At 42.2% G+C, this 21973-nt stretch overlaps 1 protein-coding gene across 7 annotated transcripts in view; it reads left to right on the top strand.

The window, feature by feature from the left end:
• GULP1 (GULP PTB domain containing engulfment adaptor 1) overlaps nt 1-12919 on the top strand; it is a 182099-nt gene extending 169180 nt beyond the window's left edge. For 4 of the 7 annotated variants that reach the window (XM_080972268.1, XM_080972265.1, XM_080972270.1 and 1 more), the window contains 3 exons: nt 994-1132; nt 6625-6719; nt 10195-12919. In XM_080972268.1, the coding sequence (XP_080828394.1) occupies nt 994-1132; nt 6625-6719; nt 10195-10266 (306 nt within the window). In that variant the 3' untranslated portion in view covers nt 10267-12919. Of the gene's footprint in view, nt 1-993; nt 1133-6624; nt 6720-8394; nt 8406-10194 lie in introns of all 7 variants that reach the window. The other 3 variants (XM_080972269.1, XM_080972271.1, XM_080972267.1) reach the window with 2 other exon arrangements.
• The last annotated feature ends 9054 nt before the right edge of the window (nt 12920-21973 follow it).

A 21973-nucleotide genomic window follows, 5' to 3' on the forward strand; every position in this document is an offset into this window, starting at 1 on the left:
ATTTATTCCATTACAACGTGAAGATAATTGGTCATTGTACGTCCAGTTAGCCTTGTTCCATTATAATATCAGTATAACCAAACCAGATTGTTATGCATAACATTTGAGACATAGTTGGGATTTTCTGTTAGGGATATTTTTTCTGCATTGTCAATAAAACAAAGTTGCTTGTTAGCTCCATGTAATGGGAAAGCTTACTTAGATTATCTTATGCATAGCTCTCTGCTTTCTGTATGTTATTGCTGCATATTTTCCTCTTACGAAAGCATTTTTACTTGGATAGCAATGGTGAAATGACTGTGGCTATTAATCTTAATCCGACAGAAAAGTATATTTTCAGCAAATTATACTTTCCTGAAGCTGACCAGAATTTCTGGGCTTTTTTAGTGATGAGGTTTCTATAGTACCAAGCTGAACATTTTTTATTTTTTTTAAAAAAAGTTAGTTTCAATATATTCATGGTCCTTAATGTGTTTTCATCCAAATTACTGCTTTATTACATAATGGTTTCTCAGTGTTTAGAGCAACTGCTATGTCAGGTTTGCAGAATATTAATCCTATTATGACACAAGAGGTAATAAAACAAAACTGATACGTTATCTCTTAATTTCAGGCGCTAGTTCTGTATGTTCTGATGTATAGCCAACTGTCCCGATAAATGGGCATTATCTCTCTCTCCATTCAAATGCGTTCATATTCCCCCCAACTCTTTTGTATCTAAAAGTCATTCAATTCTGGATACACCAGATACACTAAAACTGCGGAAGTATTACAATACTGGTTGGTGCGTGACTGAAGGCTTTAGCATGTTTCATAAACCTCAGGCTGCAAATGCCAATTTCTCATATCAGCTCTTTTGTTTTTTGCATGCCCTCTTCTGTTCGAAAACGTAGCTTTTTATCTTCTGCATTGCATGCGAAAAGAAAAAAAAGTTCAATATTGTGATTTTTGCCATGTGAAATTTTGCCCTAATGTTTATTGTCCTTATTGTAGGCAGGCAGTGTGACACCTAAATCACCCTCCACTGACATCTTTGATATGGTTCCCTTTTCTCCCATATCCCCTCAGTCATCAACACCTACTCGCAATGGCACACAGCCTCCTCCAGTGCCCAGTAGATCTGCAGAGATCAGTAAGTTTTGTAATGAACTGACCTGATTTGTTTTCATCTTCATACTAAACCAAATATGGTTTTTGGAAACCACGCATTTAAAAATGATAGTGCTGGGTTCGCAGTGTTCCTGTTCTTTGAGAGTTTGGGTGTTTGGGGGGCATCCTGTGACCCTTTCATATGTTCAAGTAATAACTCCACTCAAGGCAGGAATTAAAATAGCATGTTTGTTGTAAACGTTTGCTTGTCCCCTTTTGGCTGTTAAAACTAAGCAGGCGTTCAACTATATATGTGCTAACTAGGGGACTGGATCTATTGTTTCATATTGCACAAAAGCAATCTGAGGATATGTTTTAGTCCCGTGTTAACTTCAGGAAAATACTTCTACGGTCTTCGTTGTGACACTTCAGCCGTGACTCAACTAGTACCGCACCTTTTTGTGTGTGTCCCCATGCTGAAAAGAAAATGTGGTGGCAATCTCATATTCCAGTGGCTAAAGAAGGAACACACAGGGGATGCTATGTTTTGAAGAAGAAAAACCTGTGCCTATCAAATCCCGCATGGAACGATTAAAGTAGTTTACACTCGACTTCAGAACCACCTATGTGGTTCTTTTGGGAAACATCTCAGAAGAAGTAAAGCGTTGCTGGATCTGCCAGTATTATTTTAACCCTGGTAACTATGACCAAGTGTCTGTAATTACTCCCTCACAAAGCCAAACTATCAAATAATTTCTACGGCTATCTGGTAATATGGTTAACACTAACTTTTAACATTAAGTATAAGTGGGATGGTACCAAATGTTCAATAGTTTTTCTTATCGTTGGGGGTACAACTAATGATTTTGGCAATGTAAATTCCCCCCACCTCCCTCCAGATCAATTTCCGCTTTGATTGAACACCCACACCCATTACTTCAAACCGATTTTGTGCCATCATTTCTCCTTGATCACCAGATGTCATCAAAAGCAGTCAGGTTTGGCTAACTCTCCTTACCACTGAGGGCCATTGCAAGTGAGACTTGTTTAAACCGGGGCGCAAATTTCATTATAGTCATACCTTGGATCCCGAATGTCTTGGTACTCGGATGCTTTGGCTTCCAAACGCCACAAACCCGGAAGTGAGTGTTCCGGATTGAGAACATTCTTTGGAACCCCAACGTCCGACAGGGCTTCCGATTGGCTGCAGGAGCTTCCTGCAGCCAATCGGAAGCCGCGCTTTGGTTTCCGAACGTTTTGGAAGTCGAAAGGACTTCTGGAATGGATTCCGTTCGACTTCCAAGGTACGACTGTATAAGGATTGCCAAAGAATCACCGAAAGAGGGTAGCTTCTCTCCACCCCAGGCTGCAGCATTTCCAAAGGTGTTTGCGTGAGAGATAACTGCAAGGTCCATGTGTCACCTTAAATTACAAAGAAACTAAACTATGGTTCGAATTTCAATGCACAGCACGCTAGCGCATACTACTGAAATCACAGGCATTTAGTTCCTCCCCTGCTGCTGCCACTCTACCAGAAGACAAGCCGTGGTCCTCTGAAAACAAACAATGAGTGGTAAACAATATTTGTTCTTGGCTTACTCCTCTTCGTTTGTTTGGAAGACTAACAAGGGACAAGCCTGTGTTATGGCTTGTTTCTTGGCAGTGCAGCAGGAATGAGGGAGCAGAGAAGGACCCACAATTTCTGCAGCATGCTGTGCATTCGTATACAAACCGTAGCTTAGTTTAACTGTAAGTTGAAAATGATAGTTTAGTAATTTTGTGAGTAATTCTGGTTCAGCTCTTGTCATGCTATCCGTTGTGCTTTTAACACAAAACAGCCAAGTCAACAAAGATGGCCGGTTTAAAAAAATTAAGGCTTTACCGCTTACATTTTTGGGGGGAACAAATTGCCCATTGAAATCTTGAAAGATTAGCCTATTGTGTCTTTCTAAATTTATTTATATACTACCCTCCCATAAAATATCAGGGATGTATACAGCAATATAAAAACCATTAAAAGCAAGATGGGATAATCATTAAAATGACTGGCCACTCCAGAAAATTTCAAACAACAGCCTAGGGCTGCCAGCATATATGAAGTCTTTTAAGAGACGCCTGAAAACGGATGGTGCCTGCCAAATTTGCTGGAAGAGTATTCCACAATGTGAGACCAACAAAAATACCGTATCTTTTGCTCTATAAGACTCACTTTTTCCCTCCTAAAAGGTAAGGGGAAATGTGTGTGCATCTTATGGAGCGAATGCAGGCTGCGCAGCTATCCCAGAAGCCAGAACAGCAAGAGGGGTTGCTGCTTTCACTGCGCAGCGATCCCTCTTGCTGTTCTGGCTTCTGAGATTCAGAATAATTTTTTTTTCTTGTTTTCCTCCTCCAAAAACTAAGTGCGTCTTGTGGTCTGGTGCGTCTTATAGAGCGAAAAATACGGTATGTGCCCAACAGGCTGCTGTATCACAGCAGTAAACAGCACTCTTATGATTATCTCAGTGATTGGGCTGGGATACAAGGGCTCAGGCAGTCCTTAAGGAATGTTGGACCTAAGTTGTTCAGGGCTCTGTACCTGACTTGATATGCTCATCTCCCCAGATAGTAATCAGTGAATTATATTATATTGAATGTGAAGTACTCCAAGCTGCTTGTGCACTATGTGGTGCCTTTAACCCCAAGAAACATAGATGCCTAGCTTGAAAGCAGAGGTTGATTACCTCAAAGGAAAGGTATAGTTTATGTTTCTGGAAAATAGTGGAAATCTCCAGCCCTTTTGGAATTACTGGGGGAAACAAGCAGGGGAGTTGCAATGGCTGAAAACGAGGGGAGAAATCCGCAATTATTTTAGGCTTTCGCGTTGTCAATGCCAAGAGACATCTTTTGATGTGTATTGAAGCCAAAGAGGATATTTCTGAGATCAAAGTGTCCCAATAGGAAAAAAGCAAATAAAATCTGATAATAGATGAATGAAATCTTATAGTCCCTTCTTAGAAAATAGTTTGATTGCCACCAATAACAACAGGGCAAATTTTTTACTTTGTGCTGCAAGACTCATGGCCTTTCCAAGAGGTCTGCAGATCAAATTTACTTCAAAGAAACATTTGAACCCAACTACTTCCACTGTCCACATGAGTGCTTCTCTTTTACCCCTTTATTTTTCATAACAGATTACCAAAAGAAGAACCTATTTAGAAACTAATATTGCTAATCACATTTCAAAATCAAGTTCAAAGTCTGGAAAGGTACTGCATTCTCCACCATAAAATAATGGTCTGAAAGAGGCAATAATACTTTCAGGATCTTATGAAAGCACTAATAAAACGGCTGGCTTAAAGAGTTTGCAATGCAAAGTCCTCTGCTCAGATTTGTTGTCTGAAATCTCGTCTCTTGAACCCACTCACAAGGTGGTGTATCAACCATCGTCTCTTAGAGCTCTTCCCAGTTCACTGCAATATGAAGATAAGTAATGCCAGCCTGGGACGCGGGTGGCACTGTGGGTAAAACCTCAGTGCCTAGGACTTGCCGATCACATGGTCGGCGGTTCAAATCCCCGCGGCGGGGTGAGCTCCCGTCTTTCAGTCCCAGCTCCTGCCCACCTAGCAGTTCAAAAACACTCTTAAGTGCAAGTAGATAAATAGGTACCGCTTTATAGCGGGAAGGTAATGGCGTTTCCGTGTGCTGCGCTGGTGCAGGCTCGCCAGAGCAGCTTCGTCACGCTGGCCACATGACCCGGAAGTGTCTCCGGACAGCGCTGGCTCCAGGCCTCTTAAGTGAGATGGGCGCACAACCCTTGAGTTGGACACGACTGGCCCATACGGGCAGGGGTACCTTTACCTTTACCTTTACAATGCCAGCCTACATTACAGGGCTGTTGTAAGGATTGTTGAGATAGGCACATTGTGTGTTGTAAAAGGAAAATGCAGTCATTATTTATTGGAAGATCTTGCATCTTGTGATAGGTAAATCAGTCTCTCTGTATTTTACTGAATTTAGCAGTCCAGTATATTATCATTATAATGCATTTTCACGAGGTGATTTTATATGTCATGGACCAATAGTAGTAATTTTAGAAGCTGCAACAATCACTTCTAGATCTTTTAAAGTGTGAAACAGAAATGCCAGATTTAAGACCTTGCCCTCGAAAACTCCATAACCACACATAAAGCACTGCCTTATAAATCTTCCTTCTGTTGTGTTATTATTGTGGTTGAGAAATTCATCCATAAAACAACTTGATATGGTCATGCATTCTGGGAGTGTTTGAAATACCACAAATCCACTCCTGTTTTAGAATAGAAATTATTACACTGTGAAAGGCATGACAGGGATAGATGTGCACCACAAATTAATACAGGAGAGCAACGGGAAATCTGCAAATAAGGGACAAATACTCATTTTTAATATAAAAAAATGAGAGGTGCATTAATCAGAAAAAAATGTGTTTTTTGTAATTCTCTTGTCAATCTCTAGCTAGTTAAAGCAGAATATAATCTGAACTGTAACACTTGGGAAATAAAAGATTTAAAGCATCATGAGAATAGAAGGAGGAAGCAATTGAGCAAGAAGTTGCTTTGAGCTTTCCGGCATTCTAATTTTGGGGGTTTGGATGTTTTTGGATGCACTGGGCATCAGTCAGGTGATTTCCACCACCTGAATATGTTCTGATGTGGTAGAGTCCCAGGAACAATGTGCTACCTTCTTTTCTCTGAGCGTGCAAATCGTCCCTAATTGCTGGGATTACACTTCCAGTGTCCACAATCCATGCCCATAGCATAACTCAGCTTGCACTGCGAATCCTGCCAGTTCACAAAGATTAAGAGGGGTTGGCCATCGACTATACTGACTTGGGCTGCTGGGAGCTGAAGTCTAACAACTTCTGGAGGACCACATGTTCCCCATCACTGGTATGCTCTATCATCCCTGGAGGGGCTTTTGGAAGCTGCCCGTTCTGAATGCCTTTGAGCAGCTGTTCTGATTTAGCGCAGTTCTATGTAAGAGAAATATAATGCAAGCCAAAGGATTATTTCCCCCCCTCGAGCTTCATCTTTTGATAAGAAACACTGCGCAGTCATAACCAAAACTAATGAGCTGGTGATCTGAGGCTTGTTTGCTGGAACAACTTACTTACTCTGCATATGTGTCCTGCTTAGAGAAAACACCCACACTTCAGTTTCTGAAGGATCTGCAAGGGCTGTATGCTTTAAGAAGGAGAAGAAGATGACTATGCTTCATACAGATTTAGCCTGGAATTCGTGGAGATTCCTTCTCGAAAAATAATTTAGGGGAAATGAAGTGAAAATGAATGGTTGCCAGTTCATGACTCCTTCTCCAGAGGGGCAAGACGCAATGATCAAGAGTGGTGGCTCAACCGAACCATCTAGTACAGACCTTCTAGAATACAGCAGAACACTGGTTGCAAATTTTGCCGCTTTGCATTCTCAAGTCCAGAGTTTCACCAGCTGTCCGAGTTTCCAAACACTCCACCTCTTAGGTGTTGCTGATTCCTTTTTTTTTTATTCTTCTTCTTTCTAGAGAGAGACCTTTTTGGAGCAGAACCTTTTGACCCTTTTAGCTGCGGAGCAGGAGATTTCCCTCCAGACATTCAATCCAAACTAGACGAGATGCAGGTGACAAAACATTTGCCATTGCAAAAATGTTGTTTCTATTGCCATGTAAATATCAGGGGACGTTATTTGTGCTGTAGGCGACATGATCGTGGCCTGTAAAATGTTCAGTGTTGCAAGAAAAGAAAAGGGAAGTAGGATTCATTCAGTTGTTAATAATAGAGTGTTTATCCATCTCAAGCAGAGGTACTTTTTGTGGGGTCCTCCGCATTTTCCGTCATCCGTCACCACTGTGCATGCTGATGGTAGTCCCAACAACATCTAAGGAGAACAACACTGGCAATAAGTGAATCAGTGTTCAGAATCCTTAGAGGATTTAATGCTTATTGTATAAGCTTTTGTAGCACTTCTGCAGAGGAAATGGGGTCAGTATTACTGTTCATGCTTCCTCTAGAGAAGAACTATTTATCCCTCGTGGGCTACATGGAGGGTGCAGTTTTGAAGATCTGAATGTAACCACTACAACAGTGATGGCCAAACTTTGCCCTCCAGCTGTTTTGGGACTACAACTCCCATCATCCCTAGCTAACAGGACCAGTGGTCAGGGATGATGGGAATTGTAGTCCCAAAACAGCTGGAGGGCCAAGTTTGGCCATCACTACACTACAATACCACCAGGGAAGAATGCACTCAGTACAAGCAAGCCTTAATATCTATCTGTAAAACACATTTTGCTCTTTCAAGGTACAACACACTTTGCCTAACTATAATACTGCTTAGGCTCCTAACCAGGTTTGATTCTTGCCGTTTGGAGTCCTAAAAAAATGTCTCCTTCTCTTCCCTTCCTCCTCCTTTCATATGCCAGCACTTCATTGTCCATGTTGCCTGCCTTTCTACGTTCTTTAGGCCCAACAGGACTTCTTTAAACCTAACCCCACCCACTCAAATACATGACAAATGGTAGCCCGCTGGGTTTCTCCACACATTTCTCCATCATGATCCCTTCTCTAGTCACCCCATCCTATCTGTGTATGGTTAATCAGCTACTCACACTTCATTTCAAACCCACAAGACCCCTTGCCTATCTCTCTTCATCACTGCTGGGTATCCTTGCCCATTGCCTGGCCTTTGCTCACCTCCATGTAGTGGTTAGGCCTCCACCATCCCCTCACTACTCTTCCTGGTCCATTGACACACAGGGCAGTACAGGCCAGTTGGGTGCAGGGCTAGTGGCAAGAAACACCTTGCCTTTTAGCTCCTCTGTAACATTATTCCACTTTTTTCACCCCAATACCCATGGTTTTTGACAGTATACCATGTGAGACCAAAAGCTACCAAGTGCATGCACAAAATATTTATATCTATGTGTGATGAAATACCATAAATACCTTTCCAATCTCAACAGTGGGGAAATTATAATAGATTTACTTCAGAAAATGAACTTGGTTGCAATCAACTTTATATTTACTTCTGAATATTTTGTAAGAAATAATGAAAAGATAAATTTAGTTGCAATTGTTTTATATTATTCGGTTTAGTTGTTTGTGAGATCTGTAAGTAGGAGCAAAATCCTATGCATATCTACTTGGATGTAAGTTCTCTTGAGTTCAGTGAGACTTGTTCCACGTAATTGTGTATAGAATTGTAGCCTAAATTAGAAATGTTATTACCGATGTTAACCAATCTGCCAGAAGCTCTAATATTTCTTCTGTCTCTTTGTGCTTTCGTGGGTGTGCAGCGTCAGCGATGGTTGGTATATATATTTTTTAATGAGTTTCGATTCATGTCCTATAAAGTATAATAACGTTGATGTCTGAGATCTAAACTTTAGCACTTCAGATTGCTAGATTTCCATTCGTTTTCATTTTTCATGTGGTAAAATTTGAGAAATTCTTGCAGGCTCCTTTCAGAGAGGTATTGACTTTTTGTCTGTAATAGCTCACTATGCTGTACATACACATTATGTAAGAATGAATTCTTTTATTCAATCTGAACTGTAAAACTCAAGGGAAATGTTATTACTTCAGACAGAGCAGGCAAGATGGGTACCATTTCTGTAAAATACAAGCTTTTGCGGGGATGCTGTGCTCTGGGTATATGTGCACTTCAAGTGCCCTCAACCATGCATATGATATGTATTAAAAAAGACACTGCTGCAGATGTTTGATCATATAGGGACCTAATTCACAATGTTCTTCCCACTCCCCATTCACTGAGATGGAAGAACAGTTTCATACATTAGGATAAATGCACCATGGATAAAAAAAAGTGTGCATTGCTAAAGAGCCACACCGCCACCGATATGAGCCAGGAATCTGCTTTGTATTTTGACTTGCTAAAACCTGACCCTTTGCCAACAAGTATATATTACCTTCCCCAGGCATTCTTTCCCAGAAAATAGAAGGCATGTGCATTGGACTGATTCTTTACAGTCACATTCCCAATTCTGTCATCCAAACGTAAGGCTTTTTACATGTAGGTCTCTAAGGAATTGAATCAATGCACGTGTTTTCTGTTGTTGTTTTGTTTTTTCAGTAAAAGAATACTTATTTATTCTTCAGCTCTAGCCAGTACTGTAATCCAGAGGGGAAGGCTACCTTTCAAATCAGCCATCTTTGTAGCATATTTGATTTATAGGTCAAACTGAAATCCTATAAGCCCACAGGAATAACCCTTATGAAAGCACCTCTATCTTGCCAAGAATCACTCCTTATCTTGAAGGTTGCCTCTTGCCAATTTGTACGTAAGGCAGTCTACGCTGCCATGGTCTAAAACAGAGCCGTCGTATTCTCAGTTCTTTATCCAACTAGATCCATTCCAGCTCAGAATGGAACTGCATACTTTTTCTCCATTTGCAAGCCTGATACAGTGGAATGTGACACAACCCACTGTATATTTTCAATCAGGGTTCGACCTTGACACTTGACACTTGACACATCGCACACACACACACAAAACTTTTACAGGCTACATACATGTTCCACTGCCGCCACCACCTCCAAAAACTGACAAAATGCAAACGTTCAAATTCACTTTTTAAATTTCACATTAGGCAGATATTTGATGGGGACCCTGATCTCAAACTGAGGGTGCTTTTCTCATATAGATAGTGAGATATATTGTAAATGTAATTCATACTGTTCATCTATAATTAACGGGACAGTGGAAACAGGCAGCTTTAGGCTCAATAGAAGTAACATCAAAAGCATATGGTGTGTGTGTGTGTGTGTGTGTGTGTGTGTGTGTAATTAAAGCACATTAAATTTTTAAAAAGCAGTCACACAAACACACACACACAGAGAGAGAGAGAGAGAGAGAGAGAGAGATTAGTTTCATTCTCTATGAAACAATCCAGATGAGAATGTATTACAGAACTCAAAAGAGCTTATTCCTGCATGGCCAGACTTTCTTTCTTTTCTTTTTTTAAGGTGAATTCCACAGTTATAAGAATGAGCACTTCTCAATAGGCATTTGTAAAATATTGCATTTTCTCACTCTTTCCTGTTTCTTTGTTTGTGTTTTTCTTCCTCTGTTTCAGGAGGGGTTCAAAATGGGACTGACTCTGGAAGGCACAGTATTTTGCCTTGACCCTCTAGACAGCAGGTGCTGATGCCAGGAAAAGAACCGTGAAAAGATATCGCCATCTCTTTTTTTTAGGAGGGGGGGGGAGTTTTAAAACGTATTACAAATACTGTCAATGTGCCAAAAATGTTTTTTCAACTTGTTCACTTTTGTGAGGTTTGCTTCTGTGAAACTCCAGATAGGTTCCAGTGTTATCCCTGTACAAATGTAAAAAGTCACACGTGTATATGAAACCAAAACGAAATCACACTGCTGTCTTTCTTAGTTATCTTCCGCCACCCAATGGCAATTCACCATGTGCTGTGAAGTTCTTCGAACTATTCATGCAACGCTATAGAATCCCCTCAGTTGGTTTCTTCATTCCCAGTATGTAGGGCCCTGTTCATACATTTTTGTTGAAAATCACCCAGATACTACATACCACAGTTCATGCAGTCCATAAATCCTTGTTTCTGGCCATGATTCAAGCTGCAGTGCGCTCTGTGGTTCTTCACATAGACTTTCCCACATTAATGGCTGTACTTTAACATAAAGGGAGTGATGGAAGCATTCCATCATCACCGATTTTGGGTGCTTCAGATGTTGTCAGGCTCCAACTCCCATCAGCTCCAACTAACATGAGTCTCATCAACCCTAACTAACTAGCACGTTGGGAAGATCGGAGCTGAAAACCAGCAACACCCGGGGAACCACAGATTCCTGTCCTAGCTTTAAGAATTTTGATTAGGCGCATAAGCTTATTTTTACATTCCTGGTGGTGGTTGTCATTTAGAATCTGCTTCACAAAAAGCTATGTTTTTCAGTGGCGAGTGATAGTCTATTTTCACATCTACATGTGCACACAAGCGCTCTTCTGTACTCAGAAGCATATTTAGGAGGTGGGGGTCCGATAGCTGACTCCTCAACACAGATGTTTTGGAAATCCTGTTGATTTCCAAGTGGAGGCAGTCACTGCTAGGTTGTGCATGTCAAGTTGCTACGTACAACGGGAAAAATCCAGCTCAGATTGCCTTATGCACACACGCTTTAGCTAAGAGAAGACACCCTCGATGTTTTGAGGTCAGGCCCTCTGCGAATTCCAGAGGGTTTGAGAGTACATCCTTCAGGATCTTGGAAGCCTGGAGAATCATCTGGAAGCACACAAAGGAGTTCTGCTGCTGGGTCATGTGGGAACCCTATGAAAGCTGCTTGGATCATACATTTGGCAAATAACCTTACTGTGCAATGTACATGTCATTTATGGGTGCATAATTTGATAACAAATAACCCAGAGAAGAATGGTGGGGACAGGTTATCCTGTTGTCATTTGTAATTCTGCGCAGAAGCCCATTCCTGAGCATCAGTGTATTTTTCTTCCACTAGCCTTCAAACTAGCAATAAATGAACATTTTGTTTGTGCATTTCTTGCATTCACCAGTGGAATTGTTCCTTCCTGTTTCCATATTTGCCATCACTTTTCTCATTTTTTAAAGTGTGTGTGTATGTATACACATTTATATATATATACATATATATGTATATACAATAATTTTTTGGGGGGGAGTTTCCTCTCCTGTAAGGATCCTTTCACTGAAAAGACTTTTGGGGGGTGGGGAGGGTGGATGCGAAGGACAAATAAGAGAAGACACTTAAGAGATTATTTTACTGCTTATATCTTTTAGACGGGGAGAAAAGAACTAGTTTTCTGGTACTTGGGTTGAAAAAAATAATAGCTTTTGACCTTATATTGTGAGGTTTACACAGAAAATAGAATGCATTTATGCAATATTATTACCTTTTTTTAAAAGCTTTGTTCCAGCCTCGGAAGACGCTTAAGCAGATGCCTGGACAGTCTGGGATTCTTCACTTGCTTAAAGTTAGGCATCTGTTTAGGCACTGCGGCTCCAGTCGAGCCTTTCCTGTTTTTGCATTGTGTTAAGTCTTCCTTCTTTTCGTTGATCGGTCTGAATGTATACCTATATCTATGGACAGGATCCAAAGAGAACTGCCTGCGTACCTAAAGTGCTTCTGCACATGTACGGGGAAGAATGCAAGCTCTCACATCACACTGAACACCATTCCAGAGGGTCGCCTGACTTTCAGAAACTGCTTGGATGGTGGCTGCAGTAGGAAGGTGTGGGACAAACACTTGGCAGTGCGTATGCAAAACACCACAACCAGTCCTTTGGATCATGGCCTATGTGTCTGTCGATATAGTTATATACATATATATATATATATATGGAATCACTAATGAGTAGAGTAGACTATGTTTCCTAGAAAGAAATCTATAATTTTGTTTGTCCTATAGTATTTTGCAATTTGTACAACGAGGTTGTTTAGTAGCCATATCAATGGCTTTTTAAAACAAATAGAATTTGTATTTTTATCGTACTTTTAAAAAAGAAAGCTTTACGTAATAAGCATATATTTAGGGGCCGTTTACTACGGATGGTAACGAAACACTCAGAAAATATTTGCACATTTTAAGAAACCTTTGTTTTACTGATTTTTACATGGGTTGATTCTACAAAATGCTAAATATGATCTAACCGATCTCGTCAGTACAAGGACACCTAAATTAATTCAGTGAGAAAGTACATTTTTAACGAGAGGGTTCTAGTGTTCTGGTTGAAATTTGTATTTCTATGTAATCTCAAACTGTCTGTTTAATTTTGCTCCGAATAAATGTTTTAAATAATTTTGTCTCGTGGAACAGAACTTTTATTTAATACTGATCCACAGTGCAAAGAAAATGGTAAATATAAAATAAAAACGAAGAAGCACCTACCAAACAAGAAAAACCACAAAACTCAACAACAACAAAAATGGGGCCTGCAACAAAACATTGCAGTTCACAGTACTCCTGTTCACCTCCCACACTCCCAAGGGTGCATAGGCGCTGGGGCCCTGGGTGCCCAAGCATACGCAAAATTGCCAATGAAGGGGCCGGGCACCCACAAATTGTGCCAGGGGCACAAGCACACCCCTGCAGAGGCCCCAGGCAGGTGCAATAGTGGGACCAAGCTTCTGCAAAAGTGTAAGTATTCTGTGCCTAATGGTACTGCTCTGTCTTCATTGAGCTGTTCGTTTGCTACTTTGGGTTGTTTTGGTCTGCTTATGTCCAGCTCCGAGGTCCTTCTGGCGGTTCCCTCATTGCGAGAAATGAAGCTACAGGGAACCAGGCAGAGGGCCTTTTCGGTAGTGGCACCAGCCCTGTGGAACACCCTCCCATCAGATGTCAAATAAATAAACAACTATCTGACTTTTAGAAGACATCTGAAGGCAGCCCTGTTTAGGGAAGTTTTTAATATTTGATCATGTTTTTAATATTCTGTTGGGAGCCGCCCAGAGTGGCTGGGGAAACCCAGCCAGATGGGCGGGGTATATTATTATTATTATTATTATTATTATTATTATTATTATTATCCTCAGGGTTGCTGTGAGGATAAAATGGGGGGGGGGTTGGAGAACCATGTCTGCTACCTTGAACTCCTCGGACGAAAGACAGGATCTATTGGGAGGGGTTCAATGTTGCACTGGGGAAATGGTTCCATCAGCACAAGTATTTTTCTGCTTGCCGGACAGAATTATCCCCCCTCTCCCCATGTGCTGTTCTGGGAGTTCTCCCATCTGCCCCCCTCCTGATTCCTCAGTGTTTATGGGGAAGCTCACGATGAGCTTATGATTGTTCTTTCTGATCCAGATAAGCTTGTCACTAGTTTGTAAATTAGTCTGCTGAAATGACACCGCTCAGACAAGATATCCCAGAATTCTCTTGAAAGGCCAGCCTGGCAGTCATTGATGCAATACAGTTTCTCTTTGGGTTTAGAGGAGCTAAATAACAATACACCCACACAATAATTCCCTCATCGTTAATTCTCTTACCAAACTGGTGAAAGATATTTCTGTATTTTCTTTTTTTTAAGACACAATTCGCTACATGTCTGCTCGGCGTTCAGGACGAGAACAGTTCTTGTCATTAATTTTTGGCTCTCTTTAAGATAGTTGCTTGACTTGTCTATCTAAATAGTGTTTGTGTCTGCTTCACATTTATATATCTGAAATCCTTTGGAATCTAGAGTTTCATCCAACTCTTAAGATTTTGAACACCCCATTATTCTAAACAAGAATAAATAAAGCCATCAGGTACTCCTGGCCCTGGATCAATTTTGATTAAAATGAGCTTTATGGAGTAAATAAGTGGTCTATATCACTGTTGCAACATCTCTGGGAAAATACAATAAATACTATGTGTTGTTTTTTACTCAGCACAGTTTTCTGAATCTCAAACTGAGTAATAGCTCTGTTGGTGTTACAGGGCAGATGAAGCAATCTTTCAACATCTGATGACCTCTAGTTAAAATGTTTTGCCAAGATAGGGAAACTGCAAGGCTGAAGACCTAAGATGCCAGGTCCACTTCTTCAACAATTGTGTTTTCATCCTTACTTTGTCAGAAAACATCATTAACATTGATCACAATGGCTGTGCTGTTTTATCTGTGGTCGGGGACAGAGGGTGGCGCTAGGGAGGGAGATGTCGTTGCACCATTCCTTGGTGTATGGAGTGCCGCAGGGCGCAATCCTCTCCCCGATGCTTTTCAACATCTTTATGTGCCCCCTTGCCCAGATTGTCCGGAGCTTTGGGCTGGGTTGCCACCAATATGCTGATGACACTCAGCTCTATCTGCTGGTGGATGGCCACACCGACTCGGCCCTTGATCCTTGATGCCTCCCTTTCCATGGACTCGCAGGTTACAGCAACAGCCAAGGCGACATTTTTCCACCTTCACCGCATCAAGCAGTTGGTCCCTTATCTTTCCCACCCTGATCTGGCCACAGTGATCCATGCGACGGTCACCTCCAGGCTTGACTACTGCAATTTGCTCTACGTGGGGCTGTCCTTGAAACTGTTCCACAAACTCCAGCGGGTGCAGAATGCTGCAGCGAGGCTCCTCACGGGGTCCCTGCCATGGGAGCATATTCACCCAGTGTTTTATCAGTTGCATTGGCTCCCAGTGGAGTATAGGCTCAGGTTGAAGGTGCTGGTTTTGACCTTTAAAGCCCTTTGTGGATTAGGGCCCTCATATTTACAGGACCGCCTCTCCTGGTATGCCCCGCAGAGGACCTTAAGGTCCATGAATAACCATAGTTTAGAGGTCCCAGGCCCTAAGGAGGTCAGACTATCCTCCACCGGGGCCAGGGCCTTTTCAGTGATGGCTCTGACCTGGTGGAATGCTCTGTCCCATGAGACTAGGGCCCTTCAGGATTTAACCTCCTTCCATCAGGCCTGTAAGACAGAGCTATTCCGCCTAGGCTTTAATTTGAATTCAGCCTGATCTTTTATTTCCCTTCTCTTCCTTCCCCCTCCCCTTTTATGAAGATTACCCGCTCTGAGACCCCACAGCTAATTCTCCCCTGGCCTCCTCGCTGGCCCAAGTAGGGCTAATTCAGCCAGCTAGCCCTGGTGACTATCTAATGCTTATTAGATGGATTTCCCCCAAATTGATTTCCGAACTTTGAATTTTATTGTTATTCATGTTTTTATACTGTATTTTATGCTGCTTCTACAATTAAGTGTTTTAAATTTGTTGTTAGCTGCCCTGAGCCCAGTTTTCTGAACTGGGAAGGGCGGGGTATACATAAAGTATTATTATTATTATTATTATTATTATTATTATTATTATTAGGAACGTATAAAATGAAGGTCTTAAGATGTAGACCTCCCTATTCACGATGAGTGCCACACCCCATAGTCAAATTGGACAAAGCTTAACCATCCAGAGATCCTTTACCTTATTGCATTTGTATCCCACCTTTTTCTACTAAGTAATACAGAAAATTCACCGTATGGATGATACAGACCAGCTTTAAGTATACATGGGCATTTAGTAGCAAATGTAGTAGCAAATGCCATGAACTGGCAGAACAATGGGGAGAGGAGCAAGGGTTGTAGCCAGAACCTGGGGATGGGGAAGGAGAGGTTGGGGTATGAAGTACTCGCAGGGTGATGGTGTCAGTGCACAGGAACCAGAATAGCAGGACCCATCACCAGAGCCAGAGGGGCCCTGTCTCCCCAAACACAGTGGGCTTTGAGGCATAGGGAGCAGTGGGAGGGACACTCCAGGAGGCTGAGACAAGCAAGGGCCCACAGCCCAGCTCTCTAGCTGGCCAGGTGGGGCTCGCTAGCTCTGGGAGGAGGCTAGGAACAGGTGAGGGTCACCTGTCTCATCAAACCCAGATGCTGCAATCAGCATGCAAAGTACAAAACGGAGGGGCTGTGTCTGCTCAAATGCCCATGTTGAAGGACCTTAGATGCTCCTGGATCTCTGTGGGACTTTGGACATGTGGATTGACCCTGGACTGGGGACTTGACATACTGACTTGCCACCAGGTAGGCCAGGAGACAAAATATTTCCATAGAGGTGAAATGTTCCATACATTCTTCAGTCCTGTGCTTTGAGAGTGGGTTGATTTGGTAGCTGGCTGGTTTTAGTTTGACACGGTTGGGGTTTTTTTTATCTCCCACTTGCTTCACTCTGCAAAAAAACCTGCCAGTATCTTATCTGGTCTTGGCAACCAGTTGGAGTAGCAAGCACAGAGATTTTACAGGGCAGCATTGGGAAGACTTGTAAACCATGCGCTGGACTTGAATCAAAGTTTTTGCTATGCTAAGATTTTGCTTGGACTTCATTTGCACCAGATATCGCTTCACACCAGGGAACAAATGCATGTGGAAACGGCCTTTCTCACTGAAGAGTTCAGGTTGCGGTCAGAGCATACAAGGCCCTTTCATGTTCTGTGGATAGGATTCAAAAATGTTACCTCTATAGGCTATAATTTAATTCCCTCTATGAAGGGGGACACTTCTGATGCGTGTCGAGGTCCCCAAGCCACCCCCCAATAACTCACACATCACAAACATTGGGTTTTTGGCACGATTTTGGCCACAACTTTATTTAAATACATCCAAGGGAGTGGTTGCTTAGGCATTGGTTCCAACTATCTGTCCTTGCCCAGGGGACAACTGACTTCCAGATTCCAGCGAAAGCCAGTGCAGGAAACAACTTTTGGGGAGAAAATGAAGCTGGGCCTCAGTCCCTCACTTCTCACCCTCATGCTCCTGGTGGCTTGCACGGCCCAAGTCCGATGCCAGGGACAAGGACGAAAAGAATGGCAAGCCCCTGGATTCCTTTAATGGAATTCCCTTTCCACACCACCATTGGAGGGGTAGGCACTTACCCCTCCACCAACCAATTTGAACCAATGCCTAACTGCCAACCTTACAAGTTGTGACGATTTGCTACGCAGTAGGCAAAACCAAATGGCACCAGCCAATCAGCCAAATGGACAAATTCCTACCAGGCCCCTGCCTCAAAGCAGACGACCCCATGACAGGCATAGCAAGGTCAAGCGAACAACCCCCCAATACAGGGAGGGTGGGCGGGTGATCCAGTGCAAGCAGCCAAGAGAATGCTCAAAGTTGGGCGACCAGTATTTAAAACCTCTGACCCCTCCTTCAAAATTGGCAACAAGCAGTTCTCCCCAGCGACCTGATTAACCAATTCACTGGCTGGGTCCCTCCACAAATCCGCCCAGCAACAATGGGGTGGCTTGTATCGCCCACCGCAACACACACACTCTGCTAGGGAGAACACATTTTTCTGGATGCTATGTTGCTTTTGCTGTGACAGAACAAACATAACTACTGCTCTGGGGAAATGTTAATTTAGGTGGAGCTATCCCTCAGGAAATAAATGCATCTGGCTCGCAACGTGCTCATTTAACTTCTGCAATCACAGCTTCACACGCTTGGTGGTTGGCCAGCTGAAATCGCAAATATTAAATGCATGCAAGGCAGGCAGCTTCTCTGCCATGGAAAGAGCTTTTAAGCTCTCTGCCCTGCTTACTAGGCTTTGGGAGGCTCTCCCAGAACCCTCACGAGAGCTTCCCAGAGCCTTGTAAGCAAGGCAGGGAGGAGCTCAAAATCTCTCTGCCTTGTGTGAGGGGCAAGGCCTGCTTGGTGCGCCAGCTTCAGAAACATAGGGATGTTGTATACAGTATGAGGTTGGGGAAGAAGGGGGTGGGGTTGTGAAACATTCTTTTAGTTAGCATATGTGTGGAGTTTTGTGTCAGCATCACTTGCATAGGTTTTCTTTCTATTCACTTATTATAGTTCCTTGGTAGTGAGAGAGGTTGGGGGACAGGGCTTGGTTGGTTGTCTTTAGTTCGTTGCAGTGAGATTTGTTTGCGTGTGAGAGAGAGAGTGAGGGATGGTTGGGTCCAGTTAACCATATTGATTTGTATGCTGTTGGTGGGTTCTTGTTGTTGTCTTGATGGGCTGTGTATGTAATAAAGGGGAGCCATACCGGGGTGAAGGCGTCCTCTTTTATTTGTACCCATGCCAGTTTAGGTCTGTAGGTTGGCTTTTCTTGTTGTTGTTTAGTTGTGTCCAACTCTTCGTGACCCCATGGACCAGAGCACGCCAGGCACTCCTGTCTTCCGCTGCCTCCCGCAGTTTGGTCAAACTCATGTTGGTAGCTTTGAGAACACTGTCCAGCCATCTCGTCCTCTGTTGTCCCCTTCTCCTTGTGCCCTCAATCTTTCCCAGCTTCAGAGTCTTTTCCAGGGAGTCTTCTCTTCTCATGAGGTGGCCAAAGTACTGGAGCCTCAGCTTCAGGATCTGTCCTTCCAGTGAGCACTCAGGGCTGATTTCCTTCAGAATGGATAGGTTTGATCTTCTTGCAGACCATGGGACTCTCAAGAGTCTCCTCCAACACCATAATTCAAAAGCTTTTCTAGGAAGGCTGTTTCCCATACAACTTGGTACCAGTGGTCCTTGTTCACTCCTGACAGGTCCCTCCAGTGTTTGGCTATAATGTTTCTGGCTGCTGGGAGTAGAAAATTCAACCTTAAAAAAGAGACCATGCACATATTCTTGTAAACCAAGAAAATCTTTAATTAAAAATATCTTTTAAAAAAAAAAGGAACATAGGGATGCTCATGCATGGGTGATTCTGGGGTTGTGTTGGCTATACACAGTTTTGGCTTTACACATCCCCTGAATGTAACCCTCACACAAGTTGTGAGTTGACAGTATTACAGTTTGATAGCAGAAGCTTAAAAGGTGGGTGCTTTGTTGTAAACACAGAAACAATAGCTGTATTCAGACATTCGCCTGAAGACACAATGGTTAAAAGCAGGGCAAAGGTTTTAGCTCCCTGCTAAGCCGTGAAACTTCTTGCGCTAACTTGGGTGACTTGCTACCTTGCTGTTAGCTTTTTGTGATAAAATTAGACACCTTATATGAGACTTGAAGATAAATCTTTACTTGTTAAGTTGGCAACAGTTGAACTAGTATTATTCAATGCATTTCTCTCTTGAGGCCAAGAGAGGGTTTGGTCTTTTTGCTTGCAAAACTGCTTCATAGCAGTGCATAAGTTACTAATTCATAGTTTGCCTGTCCTCTCAAACTCTTCCAGACAGTGTCTGCTTGAAATCACCATATTCCCATGTTCTCAGTAAAAGAAGCGGAATAACCTGCCAATTGCCACCTCCTGCAAACCACCATTGTAAATCTGTACTGCCCTCTTCAGGAAGGTTCAGGAGAAGGGGGGGGCAATCTCCACCATTCCTCCTCAGTCCAGTCCCTGACAGCAGTTCTCTAACCATCCAGTGTTTACAAAAATGTGTATATTATGTAAGACTTGCCTTAAAATGAATGTATTAGTGAAAATGATGCACAACAATCCATTGTATGAGGAGCAACTGCTCGCAAAAAAAATGTGTACTTTGGTTAGGGTTAGGGTTAAATGTGTTTATTAGGTGAAATTTGTCCTAGAACACTGGAAAAGGGGAGTTTTTAAAAAAGAAAAATTGCAAATTGCTGCAGAAATGTGGAGAACCAAGTTTAAGATTGGAAAAAGGAGAAACTGAGAGAAAAGGAGTCAACATATCCTTCCATCACTATTGAGCGCAAGAGCACGTTTCTGCTCCTTAGCACCTGGTTTTCAGAGGCACGCCATCTCTGTTACTCAAGGTAGTGCACAGCCAACATGACTAGCAGCCATTGATAATCTCATCCTGTGTGAATTCATCTCATTCCCTTCCAAGAATGTAGATGAGTTGCAGATGAACGTGTGGCCTGAATCCATTTGTAAGCATTGTATATGTGGTGACATGACCCATCTTTGTGGCATCGATCTGTGGTGTCATCATTTATACACCTAGCACTGGATATTGCATCCGTCAATATGCATCGGTGAAGCAATTTTATATAAGCCTTCTGGACTTGTAAAAGGATAATGGACTTGTACAAGGATAAGAGTACTGGGAAATGATCCATAATGAATTGGGGGAAAATGTTTAAAAGTACTTTTCCAGAAAACCAGAGTCCTTTCTGTTGGGGATAATTCAGACTGAAATTCCCAGGTGTCAAAAAAGGTTATTTATGTATGCTACTACTGCGGCCCATGTTTTGTTAGCCCAAAAATGGAAAACGAGCGAGGTCCCAACCAAAGAAGAATGGCAACTTAAGTTGACTGAATATGCACAACTCGCAGACTTAACATATAGAATATGAGAAGAACATACATTTAGAGAAGATTGGAAAGCGTTTATTGGATATATGGGATATAATTGTATACAGCATTTAGATAAATTCAACAGTGTAAATAAGTTTTGATGGATGCAATAATGGAATACTGAATGGTATAGTTTTTGTAAAATATGCAGGGATTTATGATATGTAAAATGAACTATGGAAAGAGAAGGGAAGTCATTGATATCTTAAGGATTAAAATGAGTATTTTAAATTGTGAAACAGAAAATTTAATAAAAATGATATATATAAAAAGATATCGGACTTCAAAGTTCACTTGAATTAAAGTTTTACAGCAAGAGTCTGAAAAAGCAGAGTCTAAAATGTAACCAAATTTCTTTGCTCATATGCAGAAGAGGACAGAAGGAAAACTTACTGACAGATAAAACAGAGGACACTGATTTATCTTGCCTGCTAAAACTCTGTGACTCCAGTGGTGAAACAGTCAAGTCTGGTGTTGGGGCAAACTTTATGAATGGAAAATCTTCCAACGCCTAAGTAAAACCACACAAAATTGACTAAGCTGATTCTGATTGCTTTAATGCGGAGAACAGCTCCGCCTAGATGAGTTTCTCTTGTACATGACCACATGCTGATTTGCCTGCTCAGGCTTGCCATGGCTTTGCAATCCATATGGAATTGTGGCCTCCATCTGTGAGATCCGAGTTCAGCAGCTGGACTCTATAAGACCATTTTTGGACTAGCTCTCGGAAAACAAACGGCTCAAGCCAAAAACAAAAACCCACTGCCATCAATCTGGCAACATACTAATCTTGTAAATATTAACCCCCCTCAAAAAGCAATCAGCCTAACTGTTTCATTCAATTATACACAATTTATCTTGACGGCATATAGACATTTTTGTAGAAAGGAATGCCTCAGCCAACAACTGTTGTGGTAGAGGATCTAACCATTCTGTTGTAGAATATACACCAGTGATGATATGTGGTAAAATCCATTACTGTCCAGAGCATCACCCAAGGTATATTTTCAGTGTCTGCTTTTGCCCTTTGTGGGATATTGGGCTGCTGTAACACATTATAGGAAACGGAGCAGTTGTGGGAGGAGACCAGGAGAAATAGAAAATGGAGCTGCGCTGTCCATTAATGGATGCAATTTCTACTATTCTGCGCTGATCCCGTGGGCTACCCGAGAG

The sequence above is a fragment of the Podarcis pityusensis genome, assembly GCF_964106645.2.
Source record: "Podarcis pityusensis genome assembly, chromosome: 1".
NCBI lineage: Eukaryota > Metazoa > Chordata > Lepidosauria > Squamata > Lacertidae > Podarcis > Podarcis pityusensis.